The following is a 25777-nucleotide window of genomic DNA, read 5'->3' on the forward strand; positions in this document are numbered from 1 at the left end:
GACCTGACGGAGCTGGGCACAGTTGGATGACATGGAGTGGGTGGCTGGCCATTCCTTGCGCCCAGTCACTAAGGATGCTAACACATTCCGGGATGGCTAAGGGACTGGAAAAAAATCGCATTTCCCACAACTGTTATCAGGGAGCATTGTGTAGGTGACGGGAAGGATTAAGGTGCTAAGACTCCAGGTGTGCATGCCTAACAAATGTAACGGCCTTTTAAAGAGGGCGGGCCAAGCTCTCAGGCCAACGGGTCAATCCTGAGGCTGTCCCAGGCATCAGGCCCTCCCTCCTCACCCTTCTCCTGCCCAGCACGCGCCTTCTCTTTTAAGAGCTTTGGTTTGAAGAGGCGTCTGCCCGATACTCAGCCATCTTGGTGACACCCTGAAACCAGGCGCTTCCGCCGTCAGCGAGCCCGGCCCGCAGCTCTGCAGGGACCAGAGCCTGTCTCAGAACCCCATTCAAAAGGGCCTCCCAACTCAAGATGGAAAGATTTTCCAGGCCTCTGAGATAGCTGCTGCCAACACATTCCAGAGCCAGCAAATTCATTTAGCCTCTTCTCCTGGATCCAGCAAACAACCACCTCAGCTCTTTCTGCAGCAACCACACCAAATCCCAAAATGGCCCCAAAGAGCACAAAGAGCTCTTTCCCCCAAAGTAGGATGAGCTAAGCCCAAAGAAAAGAAAGCTGGGGGAGGGTGGTGGGGGTGGCAGGGTACATGCAAGTTGAGCCTTGTGAATCTGAGGGACTGCCCAAGGGAGTCACTCCTGACTGTGACCAACCCAGGACCAATGGCTGCGAGGTCCTGCTCAGTCCAAGGACATGACAGCGGGAACCAGCCAATGTCACAAAGGGCCACCTCGGGCAGGGAGAAGTGGCAGTGCACTCCCCCAGAGCTATAGTTGAATGAGCGCTTACTGGATACTAGGCCCTGTGCTATGAAGTCCACATGCACTGCCACATTTAATTTTCACAACTCTTCGGGGTAGGAACTAGGGTATCCAGATTATAGATAGGGACAGCAATGTGCAGAGCAGTGTAGTGACTTGCCCAAGGTCACACTGCCAGGCAGTGCTGGAGCAAGACCCAAAAGTCCATGCTCTTCCCACTTCCTTCCCTCAACAGTTATTGTTGCCCCTGGCCAGGGTACAACCAGATAACTTTCAAATTTCAAACTGTCGTTCTCAGCTTCTTACCCCCTTAGAGAAGAGCTTGGAGCTGTGTCTGCTGGCCCCTCCAGGAGAGGCTGTTTAACTATCCCTTCCCCACCTTGCCCTCTGCAGGCCTGTCCTCCCACTGCCCCTCCATTCGCCTCTGTGCAGCACAGTGGACCCAGGGACATCGAGAGAAGCACCAGGGCCGCAAGCTTATAGGCTGCCCCTTGCTTTCTTCATTTCACCTCTTCCTCGCGATCCAGCACAACAACCACCTCTGTCCCTTCCACAGCAGTCGGACCAACTCCCAAAATGGCCAGCACTTCTAGTAAGAGAGGGTACCTAAATGACTCACAAATGGGGAATGATGACACGTGGCTGGGATCAGGGTGTCAAAGGGAAGGCTGTGGTCCAGCTCCCATCTCCTTCCCCAGGCACTGGGCAAGTGGTCTCACCAGCCGAGCAGCATCCCACCGAGGTCAGTCTCCACCAGGAGCCTCTAAGCTTCCCAGATGGCTCCAGCTGGCATTCAATCAGTCTGGCCAGTCCCCAGCTCCCAGCAGTCCAAACTGGGCTCCACTTGGCTCTGGCCTGCATCAAACTATAACAGCTTCTGCAGCAAGCATCCCTTTCCAATTATGTCTGCCTGGGGCCAGTGTTAAACACCAATATGCCGCCCCTGGGCACAGCCTGCCCAATGGCAGAGGGGGAATGCAGGCCAGGCAGCAGCAGGGAGGCCGACCCAGATTAAACCCTGCCACAGGCAGACCAAAGAACAATGCTGAGAATTGATGGGTCATGCTCACTTTGGCTCCATTGCTTCACCCAGGCAATGTTAAACCCACTCAATAGACCCAAAGCAATGCCAAGGGGCCTTCAAGCACAGGCCCCCCTCGCCAAGAGCTCATTGCCCAGATTCAAGTTCTAGGCCGGGGCTGGCCCCGAGCTCCGTGCCGAAGCTCGAGGGTCCAGGCTGGCCCAGGGGAGGCGAGGCAGCCAGGGCCGCAGCCGCCGGCAAGGCCCTTACCTTGCTCTCGGGCGGCGAGGCTGCCAGCTGTTGCTGCTTGGCGATGTTCTCCGACAGGCACCAGCACACTCTCTTCTTCTGCTCCTGCGAGTGTGCCTCCAAAGTGAATAAGCACTCTGCCTTCTGACGTCAGGGAAAAGAGAGAAAGGGCTGGTCAGGCCTGCTCCCTGGTCCAGGGGGCTCCCCAAGCCCTCCCTGGGGTCCAAAGGGCGCGGCTGCAGCGGGGAGGGAAGCGCCAGATAAAAGCCACAAATGCACATTAATCCCTGGTGGCATCGAGGCAGCCGGACAAGCAGGGATGCTGGTCTGGGTGCTAGAGAGTGAGCTGTGTGCCCGTGGACTGGGGGAGGGGAGGGAGGGTGGGTCCCAGCACAGTGGAGGCCTGTGGAGACAGCAGGCCACAGTCATGAGGTCAGCCCCGGGGGCAGGCACACAAGGCCCCAGCCGGGGAGCCGGTGGGGAGCCCAGAGGGCCAAGATCAGGGCCAAGCTGAAGCTCTGTGGCTCCAGGAGCCCTCCCTGCCTCACGGGCCCCCTACCCCGTCTCAGCACACTCATCACAGGGCTTGACCGGGGCTGGACAGGCATCCGAACAGAACCCAAAGGACAACTCTGGTTCCTTGAGAAAGTCTTTGGTGGGCAGAGTCATGTGGCCCTCTCAGCACCACCAGTGCCCGGCACATCATCCGTGTCTGATCAATGGCTATTCAGCTCAGTGAGTGCAGCCCGGTCTCTGGCACTGCAGCCCTTTGAATCCCGCTTTGCTATTTAACCTCGTTAAGTGCTGCGCTCTTGTCTCCCTAACTCGATTATGAACTCCTTCTACAAAGGCCTTTTTCATCTGTGCCCAGAGCCGTGTTGGGCATGTAGTGGCTTCGGTGATCTCTGGTTGCCCAGAAGAACCTCCGGTAGAAGTCAAATTCAGGCCAGCTTTAACAGCAGCACAGGGGAGCTGCCAGGACCCAGGGGCTTCGCCCAGGTCACCGCCAGGAATGCTGGGGGGTGGGAGGCGCCCTGAGGAACGCCCAGCGCTATCTCCTCCGCCCTCCCCCTTCCTGCTCAGATCAGAGGATCAGGAGCCCTTTCTGACTCCACTGGAATTTGATTATAGCCCCACAGGCGGCGATTAGATGAACTCAGCCAGGGAGGTAAGAGCACAAGCGCGATGGCTTGGAACAGAAGAAAAGCCAGGATTTCCATCCAGTGCTTCCTTGGTTTGCAGTTGGACAGGCCTGGTTGGAATCCCAGTTTCATCACTTCCGAGCTGCTGGCCTCAGGAAAGTCCCCCGCTCTCAGTCAAATGGGAATGACAATGACATCACCTACCTCACAGAGCTGTGAGGAAGGGCAAGCCAGGGGGCAGGTGACACACAGCAGCTCTTACTGTTCCTGCTCAGGAATTCCTTTGTTTAATAAGCACCTACTGAGTCCCTGCGAGGTGTTAGGGACAGTGCTGACACTGCGATAAAGAGGTACTTGAGACAGACCACGCCCTGGTCCTCAGGTTAGGGTGGGGGGGAAGAGACACCAAGCCAACGATTGGATAAACCATAGCATTACAAAGCGTGGAAGTGCCACGAGGTCATGGAGACATCCTTCTTGAGCAGGGTGGTCAGAAAAGGCCCCTCTGAAGAGGTGGCATTTGAGCCGAGGCCTGGACGGTGAAAAGGAACCAGCATGGAGAGTCCTCGGGGAGAACCCTTGCAGGCAGAAGGAAAAGCAAATGCCAGGGCCCAGGCCCTGGGGTGGTTATCGGCATCATCTGATAGCACCTGGGGACGCTTTCTGCCCTGGATCATCTCCTTGTGTTAGGCTCCCAGGGTGCCGGCCTTTCCTTCCCTGCCCCCAAGTACTCAGGAGCTGATCTTCCTAAAAGCATCCTAGGAGAGCACAAAGGAACCCCGCCTCTTGGCTTCTGGGAACTGGGTGCTTGAAGTGAGACAACCCGGAAGCTACCACTTAGCAGCAGGTACCTGCCACTTCCCCCCACCTCCAGCCCACTGCAGGGGAAGGGCAAGGCCACCAAGAGGCCCCAAGATCCTGGTGGGGGCTGGAACCGACCAAGGACCTCCTGCTCCTGCACGCCTCCCCACGACGAAGGGAAGGACGAGGCAGGGACTCGGGTCCCCCAGCTTCAAAAGGCCACCGCTGCACAAAGCTGGTGCTGGCCAAGACTCTCAGCCCTGCCTCTGCCTGGCTGGGTGGCCTTGAGCAAATCCTTTCATCTCCCTGGGCCTCAATTTTCTCCTCTCTTTCTATTCTGAAGCTGGAATTCTGCCTTAATAATAGTTCCTTTCCTCTAATTATCAATTTGAAAAAGCACTTTCCCAATCATGACCTCATTTTGATCTTGGCAATTCCTTGAAGAGTTGGGTAGAACATGGACTGTTACTCCCATTTTGTGGATGGGAAAAACCAAGGCTCAGCGTCCTTAAGGGACCCCTGAAGGGATATTGGCAGTGGGCAGCAGAGGGAAGATTCAAACCCTTGGAGAAACACCTGCTAGGATTCCATCTCCAAGGAAGCCATGCCATTGGCTGGCAGGAATGCTCTCTCCCTTGCAGACAGGGGGCAGGGGAGACCTGGAGGCACCCAGAGCACAAAATCCTTCAGAAGAAAGTCTGAAGGCCAATGGGTCTCAGAGCAGCTGCAAGTTCACTGGCAGCTTTTTGTACAGCTGACCAATGCTCTGGGCTCCAGGCAGGTCACCCCCACCCCACAAACATGCAAGAAAGCCTCCCCAGGCCGGAAAGACCTCTCACCACCAGCTGCCCACTCCCCGGGCCTGAGGCAGCCACCATACGCGCCACACCCTCACAGAGCTGAGCTGGGTTTTCATATTTCTTCCAACAACCTTTGCAAGGTGGCGGCTGACACCCACAGGAACCACCTTGCCCCACACCATGGCAAATCTCCACTGAAAAGCTAAATTTCTCCACCTAGGAGGGAGACCACGTTGCCTGTCTCCTGGCAGAGTGCAGGGCCAGCCTCTGCTTCCAAGGGCTTCATGCAGGCCCCTGTAATGCCAGAGGACCCAGGAGGCTTCCCGGGCACCAAGGACCTAACCCAGGCCTGGCCTGGGGACAGGGGCTGGCTATCTCAGATGGGCAAACATTTCCGGGAAGCCCTTGCTCCCAAGGCTCCTCTCCAAGTGCTCTAAGCCACTCTGGAGATTGGTCTGGCCAAGAGAGAGAGTGCTGAGCCAGCTCTCTCCAGGGCGGCTGAATTCCATCTGCCAGAGCACCAGCCCCTTTCCACATTCTCCCCTTTGTCTAAATCTGGGAGCCCTATTGCCTGTCTGCCTCTGCATGAGAACAATTTCCTTCAATCCAGTGCGTGACCCAACTCATTGGTTTTCTTTTTTTTTTTAAGATTTTTTTTTTTAATTTCTCTCTACCACCACCCCCAGTTGTCTGCTCTCTGTGTCCGTTCGTTGCATGTTCTGTGACCGCTTCTATCCTTATCAGCGGCACAGGGAATCTGTGTTTCTTTTTGTTGCGTCATCTTGTTGTGTCAGCTCTCCGTGTGTGCGGCGCCATTCTTGGGCAGGCTGCACTTTCTTTCGTGCTGGGTGGCTCCCCTTACAGGGTGCACTCCTTGTGCGTGGGGCTCCCCTACACGGGGGACACCCCTGCATGGCAGGGCACTCCTTGTGCACATCAGCACTGCGCATGGGCCAGCTGCACATGGGTCAAGGAGGCCCGGGGTTTGAACCGCAGACCTCCCATGTGGTAGGCGGACGCTCTATCCATTGGGCCAAGTCCACTTTCCTCATTGGTTTTCAAGCCTTCGATGCTGGGGCTCCAAGGTCAAGGACATAGGCCACTCTCAAGGCCTCCTCACTCAACTCGCTCATAGGCAGTGTCTTCTGACCATGGGTGGGGGCCCAGCACAGACTTCTCCAGAGGCACACAGCAGCACTGGGGCCAGCCATTCTGCATTTAAACCTCAGCATCCCCGAATCCAACAAGACACCCAGCTCCTCTCGGCCTCTTTAAACCCCTCTCTTTCCCCACTTCCCTTATTGTTGGATTAATTTTATCTTTGTAAAAATCAAAACCCCCTCTGCTATGATTTCCATTAGTTCACTTGCTCTGACAAACGTTCCCTTGTTTAATTCAACTCTCCTAATGACCCTTTGATGTAGGTAGGAAGGAAAGGCACTGCTGCACCCAGCTCTCGGATGAGGAATCTAAGTCATTGGGCCCACGAGGCCTCAGGAGAAAGATTCAAAGTTTGTCTCCTGCCTCCTTCAGAGCTTGTGCTCTTGCCAAAACTGCGTCACTATACATGCACATTATAAAAAATGGGAGCCATTTCTCTCAGCTTTCTCTTTAAAAGATCAATAAATCATTTGTGATGTCTTTAATGGTGAGTAAATGAATATGAAAAGCTCTTCCCCTCATTATGAAGCTGACAATAATAATAGCGACCAGTTACTGAGCACTCACTGTATGCCAGGCTCTGTGCTAAGTGCCTTGGACACAGCATGTTATTGAATCTCATTTAATCATTACAACATCCCTGTAAGGCCAGCATCTTCAGCTTTGTTTCAGATCAATCAGGAAATGGCCAAGCCAAGGTTCAAATCTCCATCTTCCTAACTCCAAAGCACAGACTCTTAACAGAGCCAGCATCAGATTCTAGTCCATCCCTGACTGACACAGGATGGTGACAACATAGCATGCACACTGACCCAAGGCCCCCATGGGCTGACACTGGTTATGGCTGCACCTGTCCTGGGGATTTGGCAAGGAAATAGAGACCCCAGGAGTCATGGACTGCTTAGAACAACCCCACCCAGGATCTTACAGCTAAGCATGGTCAAAGCTGTTGTCACCCAGGTAACTGGGATTTTCCCTGGGTGCCACCTGGCTTATTAGGCAATGAAGAGAAATCAATCACTTGTCGGAAGTTCCAACTAAGAGGTGAGCTTGGGGCTCTCTTTGGGATGTAAAACGACGCTTGTCAAGAATTTCCCAGGCTGCAGAGCAAGGAGGCATCTTCTCTGCACTACAGATGTGCCCCTCATAAACAGCAATCCATTAAGAGAAAAGATGCTTCTCGCTGCACTGCTTGAGCTTCAATCCCCCAGCCCCTCAGGGTCGGATCACCTGGCACTTTGCTGAAATAAAAGGAATCAATAGCTCTTCAGCAATCTTGGAGGGCCAGGAGGTCATAGCTCCCTGCAAACCAATAGAACAGAAGTGCTTTTCTCTGGGAAAAACAAAACCCAGCCTGGCAGGAAGCACTCTTGGCGTTAAAGCTGAAGCCTCATTTCAGGCATTGCCCAAGAGCATCAGAATCCAGGGTGGTGAGGCTGGAGGGGCAAAAGCTCCAGCTCTTCCCAGTGTGGCTCTCGGCTTCTCCCAAGCTGTGCTCTGTTCAGTCAGCTTTAGGCAACTGAAGACCCCCCAGCTTTGAAGCACCTCCACTTCAAAGCCACTTCCTGTGCCTGGTGGGGATGTAGCTGACATGGGGGGAGAACATCTAATGCCTCTTGGCCCTCAGGTTTGCTCTCCAGCCAGCCTGGATCCCACCCTTGGCTCTGACAACATTCACTGCCTCTTTGGAGCTCTCTGCTCTCCCCTGAAGCTACCTGCTCATCAACTCTGTCCCCATGCGTCCATTCAAAGACTCACTCAAGACCTTTCACCTTTAAACACAGCCAGGACCTGAAGGAATGATTTTCAATCATAAGCAGTGCACAAATTACTCCTTTTTACAGTATACTCCTCTTGGCTAGCCAGTATAGACCATGCCCTGTGCCCAGGGTGTGACCAGTGTAGACTCTCCCACTAGACAGGTTCCCAGGACTGTTGGATGAGCCAGAGTTAAGTGGAGGCAGAGGGCAGGAAGGGGTCTAAGGATGCTCACCCGGGACAGACACCATCCTGCCCATATTAGCAGAGACACTGGGAATAGAAAATTCACTGAAAATTGCAAAGAATCTGTATGGCTCAGGGGCTTTCTGCCTTTTCACCACCAAGGATCTCTTTGATTATCCCATACAAGCTTGTGAGCAGACTGAGATAACCAGGAATATCAGTCACACCAAGCGGGTGCCATCCCAGTCCGAAACACAGACATGAGCCTGTATTCTCCAGCCTGGGTAAAGCTACAGTTGTCAACAGGCCTTTTGAAACACTGACAAGCCCCTGAGTAAGGGGTCCTAGGTGGGTCTTCCTAGAGAAGGAGGAAGAAAGAGGCAGACACAGGAATCAGGGGGTTCTCTAAAGGAAGGGCCCTAAATAAATAAACAGGGTGATACAGCTATCAGGGTGCACCTTCATATGAGCCCTGCAGGCACTGGGGGTCAGGAGGTCCTCGGTGGGATCACAAGTCTCCTCCCCATCATCCGAAGTACTTTCTCAGGCAGAAGCAAGAGAGGCGGGGCCGGGGCTGCTACTCCCATTCGGCAGAGCAAGAGGCTGGCCTCCTGGACCTGCCCAGGACGGCTGCACGTGCTGGTGCAGAGGCTGGCACCCGAGCCCCACACCAGAGCCCAGCCCGACTTCTTCCCTCGAGCACAGGCTTGAGACCGCCCTCCTCAAATGCAGAGGGAAGGACTCACCTCTGCTAGATACAGCACACAGAATTTCAGGTCTTCCGAAGAACCTTTGGGGGAACAAGAAGGAAAAACTGCATTAGAATTGGCTCGTGCCTTGGCCATTTGCTCAAGCAGTCAGCTCTCACCCAGAGGAAGGCCGTGTGTGGTATTTCCGAGAAAAAGAGGAAGAAAAAGACAGGCACTCCTCCCATGGCCCACTGGGTGGACTGGGGGAGAGTGTAAACTGTACAGTGGACCACTGACCATGTGGTGCAGCAGTGCTCACAGATGTATTCACCAAGTGCAATGAATGTCCCATGATGATGGAGGAGGTTGTGGTTATGGGAGGAGTGGGGTGAGGGAGCTGGGGGGGGGCATGTGGGGACCTCATATTTTTTTAATATAACATTAAAAATAAATAAATAAAGACAAAGAAGTTAGGAAGAAAAAGAAAAGGCAGGCACATGGCCATTTGGGCTTTCCTTTAAACAATCTAACTCCCTTTGCCGTTTTGAAATTTGGCGAGGAGGCATTTAGTTCCAGTGTAGGCCATTTTTCTCACCAAGGAATGTGTGGGCCAGTGCGGGGGTGGGTGGGCCTCCCATCACCGGCTCCGTGGAGCCCAGGACCGACTCCTCTGTGTTCTCCTAGAACCTTCCCACCCATAGTCTCAAATCCCAAACTCAACCATTCACCAAAGCCCTCTCTACCCGGGAGGCAGCTGGGAGGGACCGCAGCTGCTCTGTCCTCCTCATGCAGGGGCGACAAGGGGCACGGCCATTCCGAAGGCAGATGACTTGGGCAGAGGGCTTCGGAAGCAGTGGGGAAGGCTGCCTGGAGGAGGGCACTTTTGAGCTTGAACTCAAGATGGGAAGAAAGGACCTTCCAGGGGGTGGGTACAACATAGGCCGAGGCTTGGAAACAGAGAAGCACAAGTTGAGGGCCAGGGAGAGCAAGTGTGGAGAAGCAGCATCCCCTGCTCACAACCTTCCCTGAGCCCTGCAGGCTGCTCCATGCCGGGCACTCACCTGGGCACGGGCCCGGGTGTGGCTAGTAACCTCCTGCTTCAAGCCATCTGCCCTCTCCAGCTGGGCAGAAGAGACCACACGGCAGGTATAACAGCAAACACTTAAACTGAGAGAACTTTAGAGGGTCACAGCACCACACACCAGCCCCAACTCCATGAGATTCACATGTAAAGCACAACCCTCCCAACAGCGTCTATAAGCTAGGGGTTATTATCATCCATGGTTCAAGGGAGGGAAATCGAGGCAGGGGTGGGCTCCATAACTGACCCTGGAAAGTAAGAGGATGAGCAAAGATTCAAACCCAGGCAGCCCGTTCCAGAGTCTACACTTCCAACCCCTCCACACCCAGCCCTCTGTCTGCCCGAGGAACCAGGCCCAGTGCTGGGCTCAAAGCAGACCCCTCAACACAGACAAGGAAATTGCCAAAGAAATGAAAAAGCTCTTGCAGAGACAAGGCAGGACATTAAAAATAGAGACTGTGGCTCAAGCCAGAGCCTAAGAGAAAGCGAGAGAGACCAGTCCCCTGGGGAGTGAGCGTGTGGTCAGTTCCCTGGGCAAAAATATCTCCAGGGCCTGGAGGGTGCCAGCTAGGCCCAGATAAAAACAGCCCACAAGTCAATGGGGCTCACATTGGACTTCGGGAGAATAAATCTTTCTACTTCACCCCATCTAGAGGCTGGGTGGGGAGGGAGGAGCCTGCCTAAGGAGCCCATCAGTTTAAGATAACCGTAATTTCAGTTTCTGCCAGTTTCTTGTGTTGCTGAGAGTAGAGACAAGAGGAAGGTGCTCAAGAAAAACAACAACACTACTGAGATGTTTCCTGGACTTTCCAGAAGCAGATCTGAGTGTCTAGCCAAGGGACAGCTAGAAAGAGCTATAAGAAAATAACAGAAATTTGGGTTTAGGAACCTGAGGGTTAGAGGGGAGAAGGCTCTAGCAAGAAGGGGGAAACTAAGGATATGGGAGCCTCAGGGGAGAGGAGGCTGACGCTGGGGGAAACATCCCGTGCATGTTCCCTACGGCAGGGAATGGGTGATGGACTGCTTTTTTTGACAATTTTTCTACACTGTGACCCCTACTCCGTTACTGCAAACTATCACTGAAATCTGCCCCACACCACGTGAAGAAGGTGGAATGGAGGCAGTGCTCCGTGTGGTCCAGACGCTCACAGAGGACAAGCAGCTCGAGAGCCAAGAGGGCTTGGGAGGTGCAGCCCCTGCAAAGTGGGCTGACCCAGGAGAGAAGCTCAGCCCCACCAGAAATGCCTCTGGAACGGCAGGTGGGCGCTGGACTTCCCAGACTGGAAACGGGGTCCGAGGTAAAGGGACACGGAGGCATTCAGGTTTTCCTTTCGACAAAATCCAACCGCCTTTGCCGTTCTGAAATTCTACAGGGAACCATGTAGTTCCTGGATAGACTTCGTTTTCCACCGAGGAACGCGTGGGCCTGAGCAGAGGGGATCCCCAACCATGGGCTGGATGGGCCCAGAGATGGCTTCCCGGACCATGTTTGGTCTTTTTGTGTGTTCTCCCAAGGCCCTCTCACGCTGGTCTGAGGTTCCCCCTAAACCACTCATCGAGTCCACTCCACCCCGCTATTGTCTCCGTTCTCCAGAGAGAGAAACTGAGGCCAGGGAGGGAAAATGGCTGGTAGGAGTCAGACAGTGAGTCAGTAGCAGAGCTGAGACTTAAACTCCAGCGCTGTGTTCCTGACCATGAAGTCACACTTCCTTCCCCGCCACACATTTACTCATCTGTCACTCTACCCGGCTATGGGCTCCAGAGGGCTGGAGATGTGTTGCTCCCACCATCGCCCTGGTGACCGGGACGGAGGTGGGCTCCGAGGAGGCGCTCAGAAAATGTGGGTCAACCAATATTTAACTCCAAGGTTCCAGCAGCTGAGCTTCTGAGACTAGACACCTGGCTGCCCAGGGCGGGTGGAGAGCCCAAGATCGGCTGGACATTTCCAGGCCACTCCTGAGAGACCGGAGCAGGCCAGGAAGCTGTGCTGTGGGCGGGATGCTGGCTGCCCGGGGAGCAAAGACACAAAGAGCAGCAAAGCCCACAGGCGGCGGAGGCCGGAAGAGACCACAATGGGGCCAGGCTGACCGGAGATGTCCCAATTGTTAGGGCCAGCTCTCCGCCCGTTCCCATTACACTGCCACTCAGCCCCATGGCGCTCGGGGGACCGGCGCTGGGCAGGAGGAGGGCAGGCAGGGTTGCGCGGCAACCCAGCCGGGGGCCCTGGGGAGGGGCATGCCTCCGGCTCCCGGGGCTGAGGCAGCACTTCTCGTCTCCCTCTAGTTGCTCGTCCAGCCACTGGGCACCCACAATGCTTGACCAGCAGGGCCAAGGGTCCGTCAGACAAGTGACGCCCCCAGCCAACAGGAAATGGTGCTTATTTACCGTGTTCTTTGGCCCAAACTGTTCCTAACTTGTTTGAAAGAGACAAACAAAAACCCAAGAGGTTGTGAGCAATGTTAGTTGGTGACCATTCTGCCAACAGAAGCTCCAGCCGAGGTCCCAGACGCAGCCCTTAAAAGCCTTGCTCAGGCTGTGGCTGCAGCGGCAGGTCTCGGGGGCACAGGACCGGAAATGAGGCGCCAGGACACAGAACATTGGGTCCCGCGGCTCCAACCCAGACTGCAGGGGAAGGGGTCACAGGCCTGTTTCAGGGGAGTTGGGGAGGGGGGAGGCGAGGGCGCCGACCATGCCTGGAGTGGAATCTAAGCCTTGGAAGTTGCTCCCTGCCCTCGAGCCATTTCCTTAGCTCTCTGCAGCTCCCAGGCTCCCTGGAGAGCCCTGCACCCTGGGTTTGCTGGTGCATGCAGCTGAAGAACGGCAAGACAATTTGTCTGCACCACACCATCTGCCCTTCAGATCTAGGGCAAGCACACATGCGCACGCGCACACACACACTCCTCTCACGCCAACCCGCGGCTCCAATGGCGGTGGTCTCTCTCCTACACAGGGCCAGCCTTGGCTACCTCGCCTGGCTTCCCCACCACCTGCAGGAAGAGGAAGTGGCCTCAGCCCAAGAAGCCTACACGGGGCTGGTGCGCCCACGCAGCTCAGCACCTGGAGGGTTTCTCTGCAACCCCTCAAGGCCCCACACCACCCACCCTGACCATCTGCTACCCAGGGGAGGACAGAGCTCACGCTGCCGCTAACGCCATGCCTTGGGTCTGGGAGCTCCGGGAGGGGAAGACCCAGTCAATTCCTAGTCCAGGCCCCCCACCCCAAGGGGTGGAGGCGGGAGGGAATGGGCACTGTCCAGCTTCTCACAGCAACCCTGGCAGGGGGGTCTGTGCAGGGACGTCAGAGCTGGGGGGATTCCAAAGGGCTGACCCAAGCCTCATTTCACAGCCAGAGAAACTGAGGCCCAGGAGAGGGAGCGCACCAGCTGAAGTCCCACAGCCCGTCACAGCAAAGCCAAGCCCAGACACCCAAATTCTCCCAGACCCCACCCCCACCCAAAGCACCACCAGTTTGTGCCTCCCCTCCTTTCTCTCCCTCCTTTTAGAAGGAGGCTGCACAAACAAGGGCCCTGAGCCTGTGGCCCCAGCCCTGAGCCCTCAGCAGAGCGGAGTGAGGTTACCGTGATGCATCAACACACATTACGAGTCCCACACACCCCCACCCCCACACACCAAAGATTTGAATGGGTCCTAGTGTCTAAGAAATCGATGGGGCTTACACTGAGCTAGAGAAGGGGGGCAGAGAGGAAGGGGCAGGACAATGCATGTGAGTGTTGTATGGAGTATGGGTGCAGGAGGGGCAGGGACAGGGGAGCGTGCCCGGGAGAGCACGGGAAGCAGGTGAGAGGGAGGGAGGGGCGCACAGAGGTGGAGGGGGGAGGCAGCAGCCAAGGGCAGGTCCACGGCTGCGCTAACTTGCCCTCCCCTCACCCTGCAAAGCCTGGGCCTCCCTAGTGGGAGCTGGTCAGGCTGAGCCTGCCCCGGAGGGAGGGGCTGCCCAGATGAGGTGACTTGCTTCCCCCTCAGTGGCCGCCCTGGCCGGGGAGCAGGAGAAAGCCAGAGTCGGAAGGAGAAGCCGTAAGTGACTTCCTGTGGGGAGGCGACAGTGGAGTTTCTCCCACGGGCTGGGTTTCCAAGGAGTAAGAACGACCAGGACACCGAGCACACAGGATGGGTTTGCAAACAGTCAGGAAGTTCTCCGGGAGCAAAAACCATCAAAACAGAATTCTTTCGCAGGGTAATATTTTCCTCCTGCCCCGTCACCCTTGCTCAAACAGGTCTGTTGTTGTTTTCATAATCTGGGAGAGGAAATCAAGCCCCTTTCAGCGGAGACCACAGGCGCCAAACCAAACCGCTCAGCAGATACTCCCGGCTGGCTTCCCGTTCCCCCGTGTAAGAGGGCACGGTGGAAAATTTGGGTTAGAAATTCTCTTCGCACTCCCACGTCCTCCCGCTCGCCAGCCCCCAGTCGCTCGTCGAGTTTTCCCGGGCTCCGGCCAGCACGAAGCGACTGGGTGGAGAAGGAGCAATGATCTCCTGTCCAGGGATGTGGGTGGTGAGCTGGGTGGTGAGCAGGGTGGCGGCTGGCGTTTACTGAGCACCTGTTGTGAGCTGGGCAATTTGCATGGGTGACCTAATTTAATCTTCATTGCAGCCTTTTGATATGCCATTATTATCCCCATTTACAGGTGAGGAAGCAGGCTGAGTGAGGTGCAGTAATTTGCCCAAGGTCATACGGGTCACAGAGGCAGGGCCAAGATTTGGACACCGGTCTGTCTGAGTCCAGAGCTCTCTCCACTCCACTCTCCAGCTTCCCTGGAATGTCTCTGGAACAGAAATCTCCCAGCGAAGCTCAGGGTGTCCGGGGCAGCCTGCCAGCCCAGACTGGAACGTCAGCCCAGGCCCAGGAGCCTGACCCCACAAGATCAAATGTCCCCTGATGGCTGGCAGGCCAGCTGCCAGAGGGGCACCCAAACAGGGCATCCGAGTGGTCCCGAGACTCCAGACCAGTGGGGAGGGGGCCCCCGGCATCCCCGACATGCACTGACCTTCCTGCAGCTTCACACTCTGGAGGTAGAGGGGGTTCCTCAGCACGTTGCAGCGGCCTGGCTCATCTTCCTTGGTGAAGAGCAACAAGTCCGAGTAGGCGAACAGCGTCACCTGCGCCAGGAAAGCCAAAAGAAATGGCTGCATGGCTGTCCCCTGGGGGCTGGGGGGCCACAGCCCCCACTTGAGTTCATCATCTCAGACAGAACCAAGAGTGGCCTCTCAGCATGGCCCACCTAAGGCCAGAGACCTGAGCCACCGTCACACTGCCCCTGCGCCCTCTGATTTTCTCTACCTGCCCTTCTGGGAATAGGAAAAAACAGAATGAAAAGCAACCCTCTCCCCTCATGGCAGATGGCCTGGACCAGCCTCTCTACGCAGCCTGATGCCCCTGCCTCTGGAGTATCTAGACCAGTGCTCGTGACCTGGAGCCACCTTTGAGCTGGAGGATGCTCCACGTTTGCTTTTCATCTACTGTGTCTGGATGAAAGAGCACTGGACTTGGAGTCAGAAGTCATGAGGCTCCTATCCCAACTCTGCCACTAATGAGCCACAACAAAATGGGTTATGTTCCCTTAAGTCCCTCAACCTCAGCTTTCCAACAAGGCAAACAGTGGCGAGGCCCTGCCTGGCTCCCTCACTGCCTCCTTCCACAGGCTCTTTGCAGACTGTGAACTGAAGCATCATGCAATCTCAGGCGTTATTATGAAGGTCCTTGTGGATCATTTTAACTGCATTAACACAAAACCAGCTGAAGAAAAAGCAAGTTACTTACGCTCCAATACAGATATGTACACAACTTCTCTTTTCTGTACTAGCTGCTCCAAAAATAAAGGCAAAAGCTATTTTTAGACATTATAGGTAAACCAACAAGCATGCTCCACATATTTTCATGCTAAAAAAAATCCACTTGATCCTCTACTGCCTTTAAAGATTATGCTGCTCTTTGTTTTATAGATCCTGCAGTGGCCTTTAGTCAAAAGCAATAAAATCCAATTTTAGAATCTCAAAGAAGACAAAATATTACAAATTATGTGAACCCCCCTTTGAGGTGTCAAAACCTGACACTTGACCTCTTCTGAAGGAAGAAGGTCCATCCAGAAGAACTCTGCACATCCTGAAGGCACACAGAGAGTGTGCTGGGATTGTTGCCCAAGTTTAGAAAGTCAACATGTTGACACTGAGCTACCAAAATATTAAAGATGACCCAACAGTGCCACTTCTAAGATTCCATCCTACCCAAATACTAACAAGGATATATAAATATGAACATATAAGGATGTTTTCAGCAGCATTTTTGTAATAAACAAAAGGAAAAGAAATACCCATATCAAGAGAGGCTTGATATGGTCAGTTATGCTGTCTTCATGTGGTAGAATTTAATGAAACTATTAAAAGAATAAAGTAGAGCTACGTGGGCAGAAATTGAAATCTGTCCATCAAAAGTCAAAATAGTGAAATGAGGAAAAATACCTAATTACTTTTGTAAAACAATACTCGGCATCTATTTTTATGCATTTAAAAAAATATCCCAGATACTTACTACACTCCTCAGAGTGGTTTTCTCTGGAGAGTGGGATTTACTTTATACATTTCTGTTTAATTTGCATTATGTTGCAATGAAAATGTAACTTTAGTCATTTAAAAACATATCTACATTTTTCAAAGGGCCTCTTGGCTTCTTGGCGATAGCACAAACACAGAGGTTTGAGGGATCTGGACCACACAGATGAGACGGAGACATCCTTGGGAAGCTCTTGGCTACTCTGGCTTTTCTGATGGGGCCCAAAAGCTCCAGAACCCCAGGCTGGAAGGAATCCTGGTGGTGACTTATCACCCAAAGCAGCCCAACAGCAGTCTCCATGAGCTGAGCACTGTCTTTCTACTCAGAGGCTCCTCACTTGCAAATAGCATCATTGCCCTCCTTTCCAGGCAGGGACCCTACAGTTCAGAAAGAGTAAGTGACCTGACCAAGGCCACACAGCCAGGGACCATTCCCCCGGTCTGGCTCCTCCTAAAGCTCTCACTCTACAGAAGGGTAGCAATACGCCTAGGGATGCCCCATCCCTGAATGTAAAAAAATCCAAACAGGGGCCAAGAAAGAGAAGCAAAGGAGACAAAGAGAAAAAATTTTACAAAGTTGAGGGAGGGCGAAAAATGATTCAAAACTCAGAAGGATTTCAGGGGTTGATTGTCTAAGGAAAGAACTTCAAAGTGCAGGCAATGGAAAGAAGGGGGCTTCAAATCAGCCAGAAATCCAAAGCAAACCCTCAGGGTCCCCGGCCCATCTCCCCCACTCAAGGGAAACCTGGCAGTGACCTCCGGACCCACAGGGACACTGGCAGGGGCTGGGCTGGAGGAGTAGACTGTCAGGAGCCTAGAGAGCCCACAAGACCGCCCAGGCCCCAAGAAGACAGGTGTACAGCCGGAGGAGGGGCCGTGAGCAAGGTGAGAAAAGCCCCAGGCCACTGCTCCAGCCCAGATTCCCAGAGCTGAGAATGCTGTCTAGACAGGAAGTGATTAAGGCACGCATGAAGAATTTCCCTAAAGGTCGGGTCAGGGAAAGGGCAGAGCTGGCACACAGCTGGGGGCAGGGCAGAGGGGGCAAGCGTGCCAGAGGAGGGCAGGCTGGCTCCTCTCCAGACATCTCCCAGCCTCCCGCTGACCCAGCTCCAGCAGGAGCCACGGCAGTCCACGGGAGAGTGCTGCCCACGGCTGAGGCCCAGTTACCTGCTGCCTTCCACAACAGGCCATGGGGGCTGCCGGGTGTCTTCTCTACACTTGCTCCAAGGACATATCTGCTTTCCCAAGGGTCAAGGGCTGAGGGATCCCTTGGTTAGGGAATCCTTACAACTCAGAGGGTTACCTCTCCCAAGTGGCCCCTAACCAAGCTTCCTTCCAGCAATCTGGCCTGAGGGCAGGGCTTGCAGAAAAGACCTCGGTGCCTTAGTTAATGGTAAACTCAATGAGTCAGCGTGTAAAGTGCGGGTGTGTCTGTCTCGTACCCCCACAGGATTCCTGGAACCTTATTTAGGGCCTGGCTAGATTAGAGATGCTGGATAACTATTGTTTGAATGTATAAATGAGGCTGCTCCAAAATGCTGATTTGATCTCAGGGTGCAGTAAACACATTTGTGACTTCTGGGAGAGGGACGCCAGGCAGGGGCTGTTCACAGAGTGGGAATGATGAGCTCACAGGCGTTAGCAAACTTGAGCATGCCCAGGGAAGAGACAGGACAAAGAGCCAGGGGGAGTATTCCAGGAATAAGGATTTCTGCTTAGCAAAAGAAAGAACTTTCTATGATTTAACCCTCTCCTCTACCTCAAGTGGCTGCCCCTGCAGAATCAAGAACTGTCTGGAAAGCCATCAGCTGGGAACGTTACAAGCAAGTAATTAAAACAGAGGTTCCTGAGGGCCCAGTCAACACTGAGAATCCATGAAGTATCCAAATCTTCCCTGAACTGGTTTATATTTACAGCCTGAGTAACATGACAGGGTACCAAGAGCCACATATTCGCTTCCTATCCTACTACAAGAAAATAGTTTTATTTTGTCTTCAAATCACTTCCTTCAAGCTTCAGGAAGGGTTCTCTTTGGTCTAAATCTCCCAAGATCCACTAGGCAAAGATTTTTTCGGACAGATTGAAACTGGAGAGTAATCAGGTTATGGCTTAAGCTTGTGTCTGCTTGTTTGTAAACAAACACGCCGGAGGCAGCATGGGATACTGCTGGGCCAGTGAGATTGAGAGCCGATCCTGGCTCCATTCCTCCAGGCCTGGGGTCCCAGTTAATCTCACCGGCGCCTGCTTCCCTCCATAGAGTGGGAGCCATCATGCTATCTCATCTGGAGCTGCAAGAGCAAACTGGGATTGAGGATGTAAAATGCATGCTCAGTGAAGATTCACAATAGGTGCTCAATGCTTGCACACTTTGTCGTGAATGGACAAACAAAAGAACATTTCAACATTTGTCTCTATTTCTGCCTGGTTGCCATTTCTAACTGCCTTGTTATAAGTCTTGTGAGTTCAAAGCCACACCTCCCTGTCTGACCTTTGACCACCTGACCACCTAGCTCCATCACACACCCTGTCCCCCAACCTAGCTCCAAATGACATCTTGTTCCTAAAACTTGAAGCCCCCTCAACGGATGAAGTTTTACTCCCATGGAAGCAACTGAAAAGATATGCCCAGGTTCTTAAGAAAGTTCCCAGAGAGGAGTCTAGAAACGTAGTGAGCAAGCCAGTGGTAGAAATAAGCATGCAGCCCCTCCTGGAAGCTCCCTTGGGAGGGACAACACTCATTTGGAAGATGCGAGTTCTGGAGTTTTTGTTTAGAAAACAAAACAAACCCAGCCTCCTGCTTTAGCCACAATCACACAGGGTGACTCAAGATGCTGAGACTGAAAAGGCCCTTCGAAATCAGGCAACCTCAGACTCTGCCCTTGCTGCGCCAAGTACATGCATACCCACTGTAAGGATGAGAAGACTGAGGAAGATGATGAGGAGCCAGCAGCAGGGCTGGGGCTGGCCACAGGCTTCCTGCTTCCAGGTTTCCTGATCTTTCCACTATCTCAAGCTGCCACTTAACTCAGCAGAGCCAGAGCTGCCAACTCTGAGTCAGGACCTGATCTGCAGCCAGCCCCCTCTTCTCAAACCCCAGGCCCCCAGGTAGCTCACACAGACGTCAGGGCTCCATCTTCTGTTCCCAAGAGGATTTAAATTCATGGAACTGGGAAGCAGACGTGGCTCGACTGATAGAGCGTCCGTCTACCATATAGAGGGTCCAGGGTTCAATCCCCAAGGCCTTCTGACCCGTGTGGTGAGCTGGCCCACGTGCAGTGCTGCCGCCCACAAGGAGTGCTGTGCCACGCACAAGGAGTATGCCCCGCAAGGAGAGCTGCCCTGCGTGAAAAAAGCACAGCCTGCCCAGGAGTGGTGCCACACACACGGAGAGCTGATGCAGCAAGTTTATGCAACAAAAAAGAGACGCAGTTTCCCAGTGCTTCTGGATAATGCAAGCAGATGCAGAAGAACACACAGCAAATGGACAGAGAGAGCAGACAATGCGGGGGGGGGGGGGGGGGGACGGGGAGGGGGGAGGGAAGGAGAGAGAAATAAATAAAATAATCTTAAAAAAATAAAAAATAATTTAAAAAGCCTAAATTCATGGAACTGAACTGGAACATGACTAGCTCTGGGGATTGTGTGAGTGAGTGAAGTCCCCCAGTTCAAGATAAGGGGGAGCCAGCTCCCAGGAAAAATGGCATGGCAACAACCCTCCCTCCCCATCCCCCCGTTACTGGAGATAGAGCCCAGGAGAAACCACAGACTAATCCCTTAGAACTTCGAAGAAGATTTGGGATTGGGGTTAATACAGACTCAGAAAACCCGGGTAGCCAATGGGTGAATTGCCATCTCTTCTGCTCCTTAGAGGAAGTCCACATACACAGATGGGATGTCTTTAGGGGCTGGGACAACTTTCTAACCATCAGAGATAGACTAAACAGCTCTGAGAGGTGGTGAGACCCCATCACTGGAAATGTACAAGAAAATCGGGGTAGCCATTTGGTAAGGAGGGTGGTGGGAGACCTTTCAGGTCTCTTCTACCCTGAGGTTGAACAGTTCTAAGACCACGAGGAAGAGGGAAAAGTTAGGGACCTGAAGGACGGCCCACGAACCCCACCAGGAAATGTCCCCTGGGAAACGCACATGTGGGACTTACCTCCGCAGCCTTGTTCCTCCCCTCGTACAGCAGCAGCTCCTCCGACAGCAGAAGGGTCCGGGCAGGGTTACAGAGATCTAAAGGCTGGAGACAAAGCACGGCTCGAGCTGAGAGGGCAGTTCAGGGGCCTGGTGGAGGCGGCGGGTGGTGGAGGGAGGTGGCAGCTTGTCCCAGCCAGCCACAGAGAACGCTCTCTCCTGAGAGAAAGCTACCAGCCCCCTTCCCCCCACCCCAGAAGAAACCCACACGCCCCCTCAGGCACAACACCCAAGATGGAAACAGAAAGACAGACGCTTCTGTCCTGCGTGGGACTACTGCCACCACGGTCCGCGCCAACCTCACGGGGAGAGCTGTGCTGACAGGAAGTCCAACCGCACGCCCGGGCCCTCCCAGCCCACACTCCTCACTCCAGCCTGCTCGCTCTCCACACCCCACGGCTGGGTTCCTACCTGGAGGCCCCGGCGTGGGGATGCCTCCTGCCCCAGACCCAGGGCCATGCCAGGAGATCCGCTCACTGGAGCCCCTCCCAGGCCAGGCCAGTCCCTGCTCTGCACCCACAACACAGCCGAGCTGAGTCCTTCTCCACCATCAGCTCCCCGGGGACCAGCTCTCACCCAAACCTCTCACGCCAGCCCAGCATCCTGCCCCACCCCTCCTGAGGAGCCCCCACCCGGCCCTGCCCAGCCCGAGGTCCCGGGTCACCCAGCAGCAGGACTTAGGCTCTTGAACGTGTCTTCCCAGTGTGGCTTTTAAGTGACACCAAGCAAGGTGCATGAAGAAAGATGAGGACACGAAGAGCGACCCCACTCAAAGTCCTGGAGGAGTTTCACGTAGAGTGAAGCTCAGGAAGCAAGACCCAAAAGAACACACACGGCACAGTTTAAATAAAAAACAGCCAGAAAAGAGGCCACACCGTGTAAACTGTGGACTATGGTTTACAGTGTGATTATAATATTATTTCATCAGTTGTGGCAAAGCTACCACACTGAAGTTGGTGCTAAAAGAGAAAGGGGGGGGCATATGGGAACTCTGTTTTTTTCTGTAAACTTACAACTAATTAAAAAAAAATCTTGGAGGAAAAAAAAGAGGCCAAACAAAGCATGTTATTTAAGGAAGCATACATAGAAGGCAAAACTAGAGCAAAGCAAGGAAGCAATTACCACGAAGTCAGGCTAGTGGTACCTCTGCGGGGGCGGGAGGGCACTTTGTTCAGGAAGAAACAGACCTACAGGGGTTCCTCAGGGGGCCGGGCAGCAGGCCGTCCCTTTAGCTCAGCGGAGCTGTGCTCTGGAGTTATCTGATGAACTGCACATTTAAATGTCATGCCGTTTGGAGTTTACATATTTCACCATTTAAAAGTTTGTATGACTCTTAAAAACTAATTTTCATTTTTTATATGCCTTCGAAATGAAAACAGAAGATAACGCCCGTTGGTGCCAAGATCCTTGTGTCCTGAGAAAGAGAAGAGGCCGGCAGAAAAGCGAAGGCCGGCCCCGCGGCCGGACCTGCCCGGGGGAGGCGCGGCACTCGCCAGGGGTGCCACCCGTGCGCGCACAGCATGAGTTCTAAGATCTGCTGGACGGTGACAGGCAGAATGAGGTGCGCAGGGGTCAGAAATAAAGACCCGGGGCCGTGTCCCCTCCATGCTGCTGATGAGAGGTTAAACTGATAAAGCCTTTCTGGAAATCCATGTGTCAATATGTATAAAGAACCTTTAAAATGTTTAGGCCCCTTGGGAAACGGATGTGGCTCAAGCGATTGAGCTCCTGCCTCCCACACGGGAGATCCTGAGTTCAGTTCCCAATGCCATCTAAAAACAAAAAAAAAGCAAACAAACAAAAAAAACAACTCAAGGGAGCTGATGTGGCTCAGTGGTTGAGCATCAGCTTCCCATGTACAAGGTCCTGGGTTCAAGTCCTAGCCCAGTTATCAAAATAAAAAAAAACTGTGCTTAGGCCCCTTGACCCAGTCATTTCACTTCTAGGATTCCCTCCCAAGGAAAATAATCCCAGAGGCAATCCCTTAATAAGGATTTTCATCCCAGAGTTATTTACAGTAGCAAAAGAAGTGGCCATAACATCAGTATCTGAATAGAGAACCAGTCAAATGAATGTAGCACATCCACGTAAGAAAACAGGGTACGACACTACAAAACACAGGCTCACGGGCCAGTCAATGGAGTGGGAAATGTTCACAAAACAGGTCGTGTTCACTAAAAGGCAGCAGGGTATGCACAGGAAGAGTTCAGCTGGTTTGTTTTTAATGTGTAGGTGCACATAATTTTAAAAATAGAAGGAAGGATGTCTAGCTGTCCCTGCTGGTGGCGGACTATACAAAGGATGGAGAAATGGGAAGCAGAGAGGGAGGAAGAGGAGAAGAGCTCTGAAAGGACCTCGGGCCGCAGGCTGATGCCAGCCAGGCACGTTTGCCAACACCCACGACATCAGCCCAGAACTTGGGGCCGTGCCTCGGCCATCTCCAAACAGCATGTCCTGGACGGAGCTCTGGAAACGGGCGAGGCGCCCCAGCGAGCAGGGGGTGGCCACTTACCAATGGAGCTGCGGAGCACTGCCCGCCCCGGGGGAGGGGGCAGCAGGAGCGGCCCCCACTCTCCCACCCCTCCTCCTGGAAACCTCCCGGCCCTCGGCATGAGCCCCAGAGCCCCGAGCAGCAGAGGGGCCCTCGCCCTGGGGAGGCTCCTTCCACGGGACCCGGGCCAAAGCCCCCTCTGTCTCCCCCTGAGGGAAGCTCGGGCAGCAGCTCACCTGGACGAAGACGGGAAACACCAGGACCTTGGGAGCCAGGGTGACGTAGGTGCCGTAGCTCGAGTGCGGGCCGTGCGGCCTCAGGCCGGCACAGTTCTGGTAGTTCCCGTGGCCCTTCATGGTCTGCACCGTCTTCATGAGCCGGGACTTCTTCCCCAGGCCTGCGTGGGACTTCCCTTTACTGGGACTCCCTGACTCTGCGGACAGAGGTGGGGGGCTCTGAGACACGTCTGTCACCCCACAAAAGCACCCCCTCTACGGAAACAGGGAACGCAGACCCATTCGGTCAAGAGCCATCTGCTGAGCATGCACTAGGTGCCAGGGACTGGACAAGACACCAAGAATGCAAGGAGGCTTCAGACAGTCTGGCCTCCGACCTCAAGAAAGTCACTCACACTCTAGTGAGAGATACTGGCAAGGAAACAAGCAACTCCAGGGGCTGGATGGAGCTGGGAACTGCCAACTGGGCTTAAGGCAGCAGTCCTCAGTGGGTGGCACAAGTCCTGAATCAGACCCGTGGGTCTGTTTTGTTCAGCCTCACATTTTCGAAATCGGGAAATCTCTCCCAGTTGAAAATCAGAGGCTCTGACCTCCCTGGGCCCACATTCCCACCTGGAACCATCAGCTGGAGCAGAGCAGCGACAGGCCTGGTGGCAGGGCACCTGCTCCCCTTCCCTCCACCCCCACCGCTCCCTGCACACTCCCTGCCCAGCTAGCCCATTCCATCCGGCACCCCCACCCTTTAGGCCCCACAGCCAGAGGGACAGGAGCTCGGTGTTCCTGCAGCGGCAGCAAAGTCGGAGGCTTCCCCAGGAGGCCTCAGGGTCCTCCCCCCACCGGCCAGGGAGCTGGAGCAGCCTGGCTCCCTGACATGGGTCTAGAACTAGAGGGGGCACTTGCTGCTTGGGTCTTGGGTACAGTACGGGCCCAGACGCCAGACGGCTGTGCCCAGATCCCGCGCCCCACGCACGGGCTCCAAGACCTGGGCGACCTACTTCACCCTCAACTTCTTGGTTTCCTCCAGCGTAACAAGAGTGCTGGCTGGGAGGCTGGGAGGATCAAATGAGGTACTCTAAGAGAAGAGTCCCTGGGACTATCTGTCACGTGCGCAATGAAAGTTAGCGGTGAGAAGTGGATATGACTCATCCAGTTGGGTGCCCGCCTACCACACGGGAAATCCCGGGTTCAGGTCCCAGCGCCTCCTAAAGAAGATGCATAGACACTGCACCTGCTGCAATGAGCCAGATGCCACACTGCTGCAATAAGCAGACGCCTAAACAAGCAGATGCCACAAGCCAGCAGACGCCGCAGCCTGCGGAGAGCGGATGTGGCTCAGGCCATTGAGCGCTGGCCTCCCATGTGAGAGGTCCTGGGTTCAGTTCCCAGTGCCCCCTGGAGAAGGCAAGCAAACCATGAGCAGACAGACAAGAGAGCTATCTGGGCGAGGGGGGTGTTTAAAAAAAAAAAGTAAATAAATAAATTTTATAAAAAAGCTAGTGACAAATTCATCATTACTTTTGTCTTTGTGATTCCTCCCCCTTGAAAAGAGGGGTAACCTGGTGCCTCAAGGGAATCTGGGAAACCTCGTTCCATCCAGGAAGTACTCCTGGCTTAGCGACTAACTCATAAATTATTCTAATTCCAAAATATATAAATAAATAGAGGAGGGGAAGAGAAGAGAGAGAGAAACAAGGGCTAACCCAGGGCAGCTGCAATGACAAGAGGTCCCTCCCTAAGAGGACACCACAGCCCTCGTGCAAGACCTTGGTGTACAGCTCTTTATCATGGCCCATCCAATTGGAAGAGGAACAAAACATGGAGTAGCTAAAAAATCAGGGGTTCTTGGGGGCAAGCAGGTGAGAGGAAAACTCCAGAGCAGCTGGGCCACCCACACCCCTGGACCCCCGTCCAAGCGGCTCCTACTGCCAGCTGGGCACCTGACCAAGCTGTGCCCAAACAGAATACCCAGCCTGGACCCGGCCTCCTTCTGCCACCCCCAGCCCTGGCAGCCAAGGAGGAGAGCAGGTGGCCTGACCCCACGCACAGCTCGGGGAGCTCCCCGCCAACGCGGGGCCCGTGGCCTCGGAGGGAAAACGCAGCTCAGAAGGTTTCACACTTGCTTCCTCCGCCCACTCTGTGGTGCTCCTTCTCACCCAGCGGGGTGAGAAAAACAGGGTGACTACCCCCCGCCCCAAGTGACCACCGAGCCCAGCCGCATCCTGAGGAGCACTCAAACCACAATGACTTAAACCACTTCCTTCAGCAAGTCCCTTAGAGAGGAGGGGAAGGAGGCCGAGTCCAGGCCGGGGCGGAGGGGCGGGTGCAAAGAAGGTGCTTCGCAGCTCCTCCTCCGATCTGGCCCTGGACATCAGGCCTGGAGGGTCTGTGGTGCCACAGACAGCCCTGGCCCCTGGGCTGAAAGAAGCCCTGCCTGGTCTCAAGATCTGCATTGCGTTCTGAGCTGCACAAGACACCTGAATCTGAGCACTGACCTCCCCAGAGACTGGCCA

General features: G+C 54.3%; 1 protein-coding gene across 5 annotated transcripts in view; it reads right to left on the bottom strand.

Annotated features, from left to right (window-relative positions):
* The window catches only part of RGS3 (regulator of G protein signaling 3), a 129544-nt gene that overhangs the window by 51050 nt on the left and 52717 nt on the right, over positions 1 to 25777 (bottom strand). For all 5 annotated transcript variants that reach the window (XM_071217038.1, XM_058302511.2, XM_071217039.1 and 2 more), the window contains 5 exons: positions 23268 to 23464; positions 20503 to 20586; positions 14783 to 14894; positions 8754 to 8797; positions 2181 to 2303 (listed from right to left, as the gene is read on the bottom strand). In XM_071217038.1, the coding sequence (XP_071073139.1) occupies positions 2181 to 2303; positions 8754 to 8797; positions 14783 to 14894; positions 20503 to 20586; positions 23268 to 23464 (560 nt within the window). The remainder of the gene's footprint in view (positions 1 to 2180; positions 2304 to 8753; positions 8798 to 14782; positions 14895 to 20502; positions 20587 to 23267; positions 23465 to 25777) is intronic.

Source organism: Dasypus novemcinctus, chromosome 8 (genome assembly GCF_030445035.2).
Source record: "Dasypus novemcinctus isolate mDasNov1 chromosome 8, mDasNov1.1.hap2, whole genome shotgun sequence".
NCBI classification, from domain to species: Eukaryota; Metazoa; Chordata; class Mammalia; order Cingulata; family Dasypodidae; genus Dasypus; species Dasypus novemcinctus.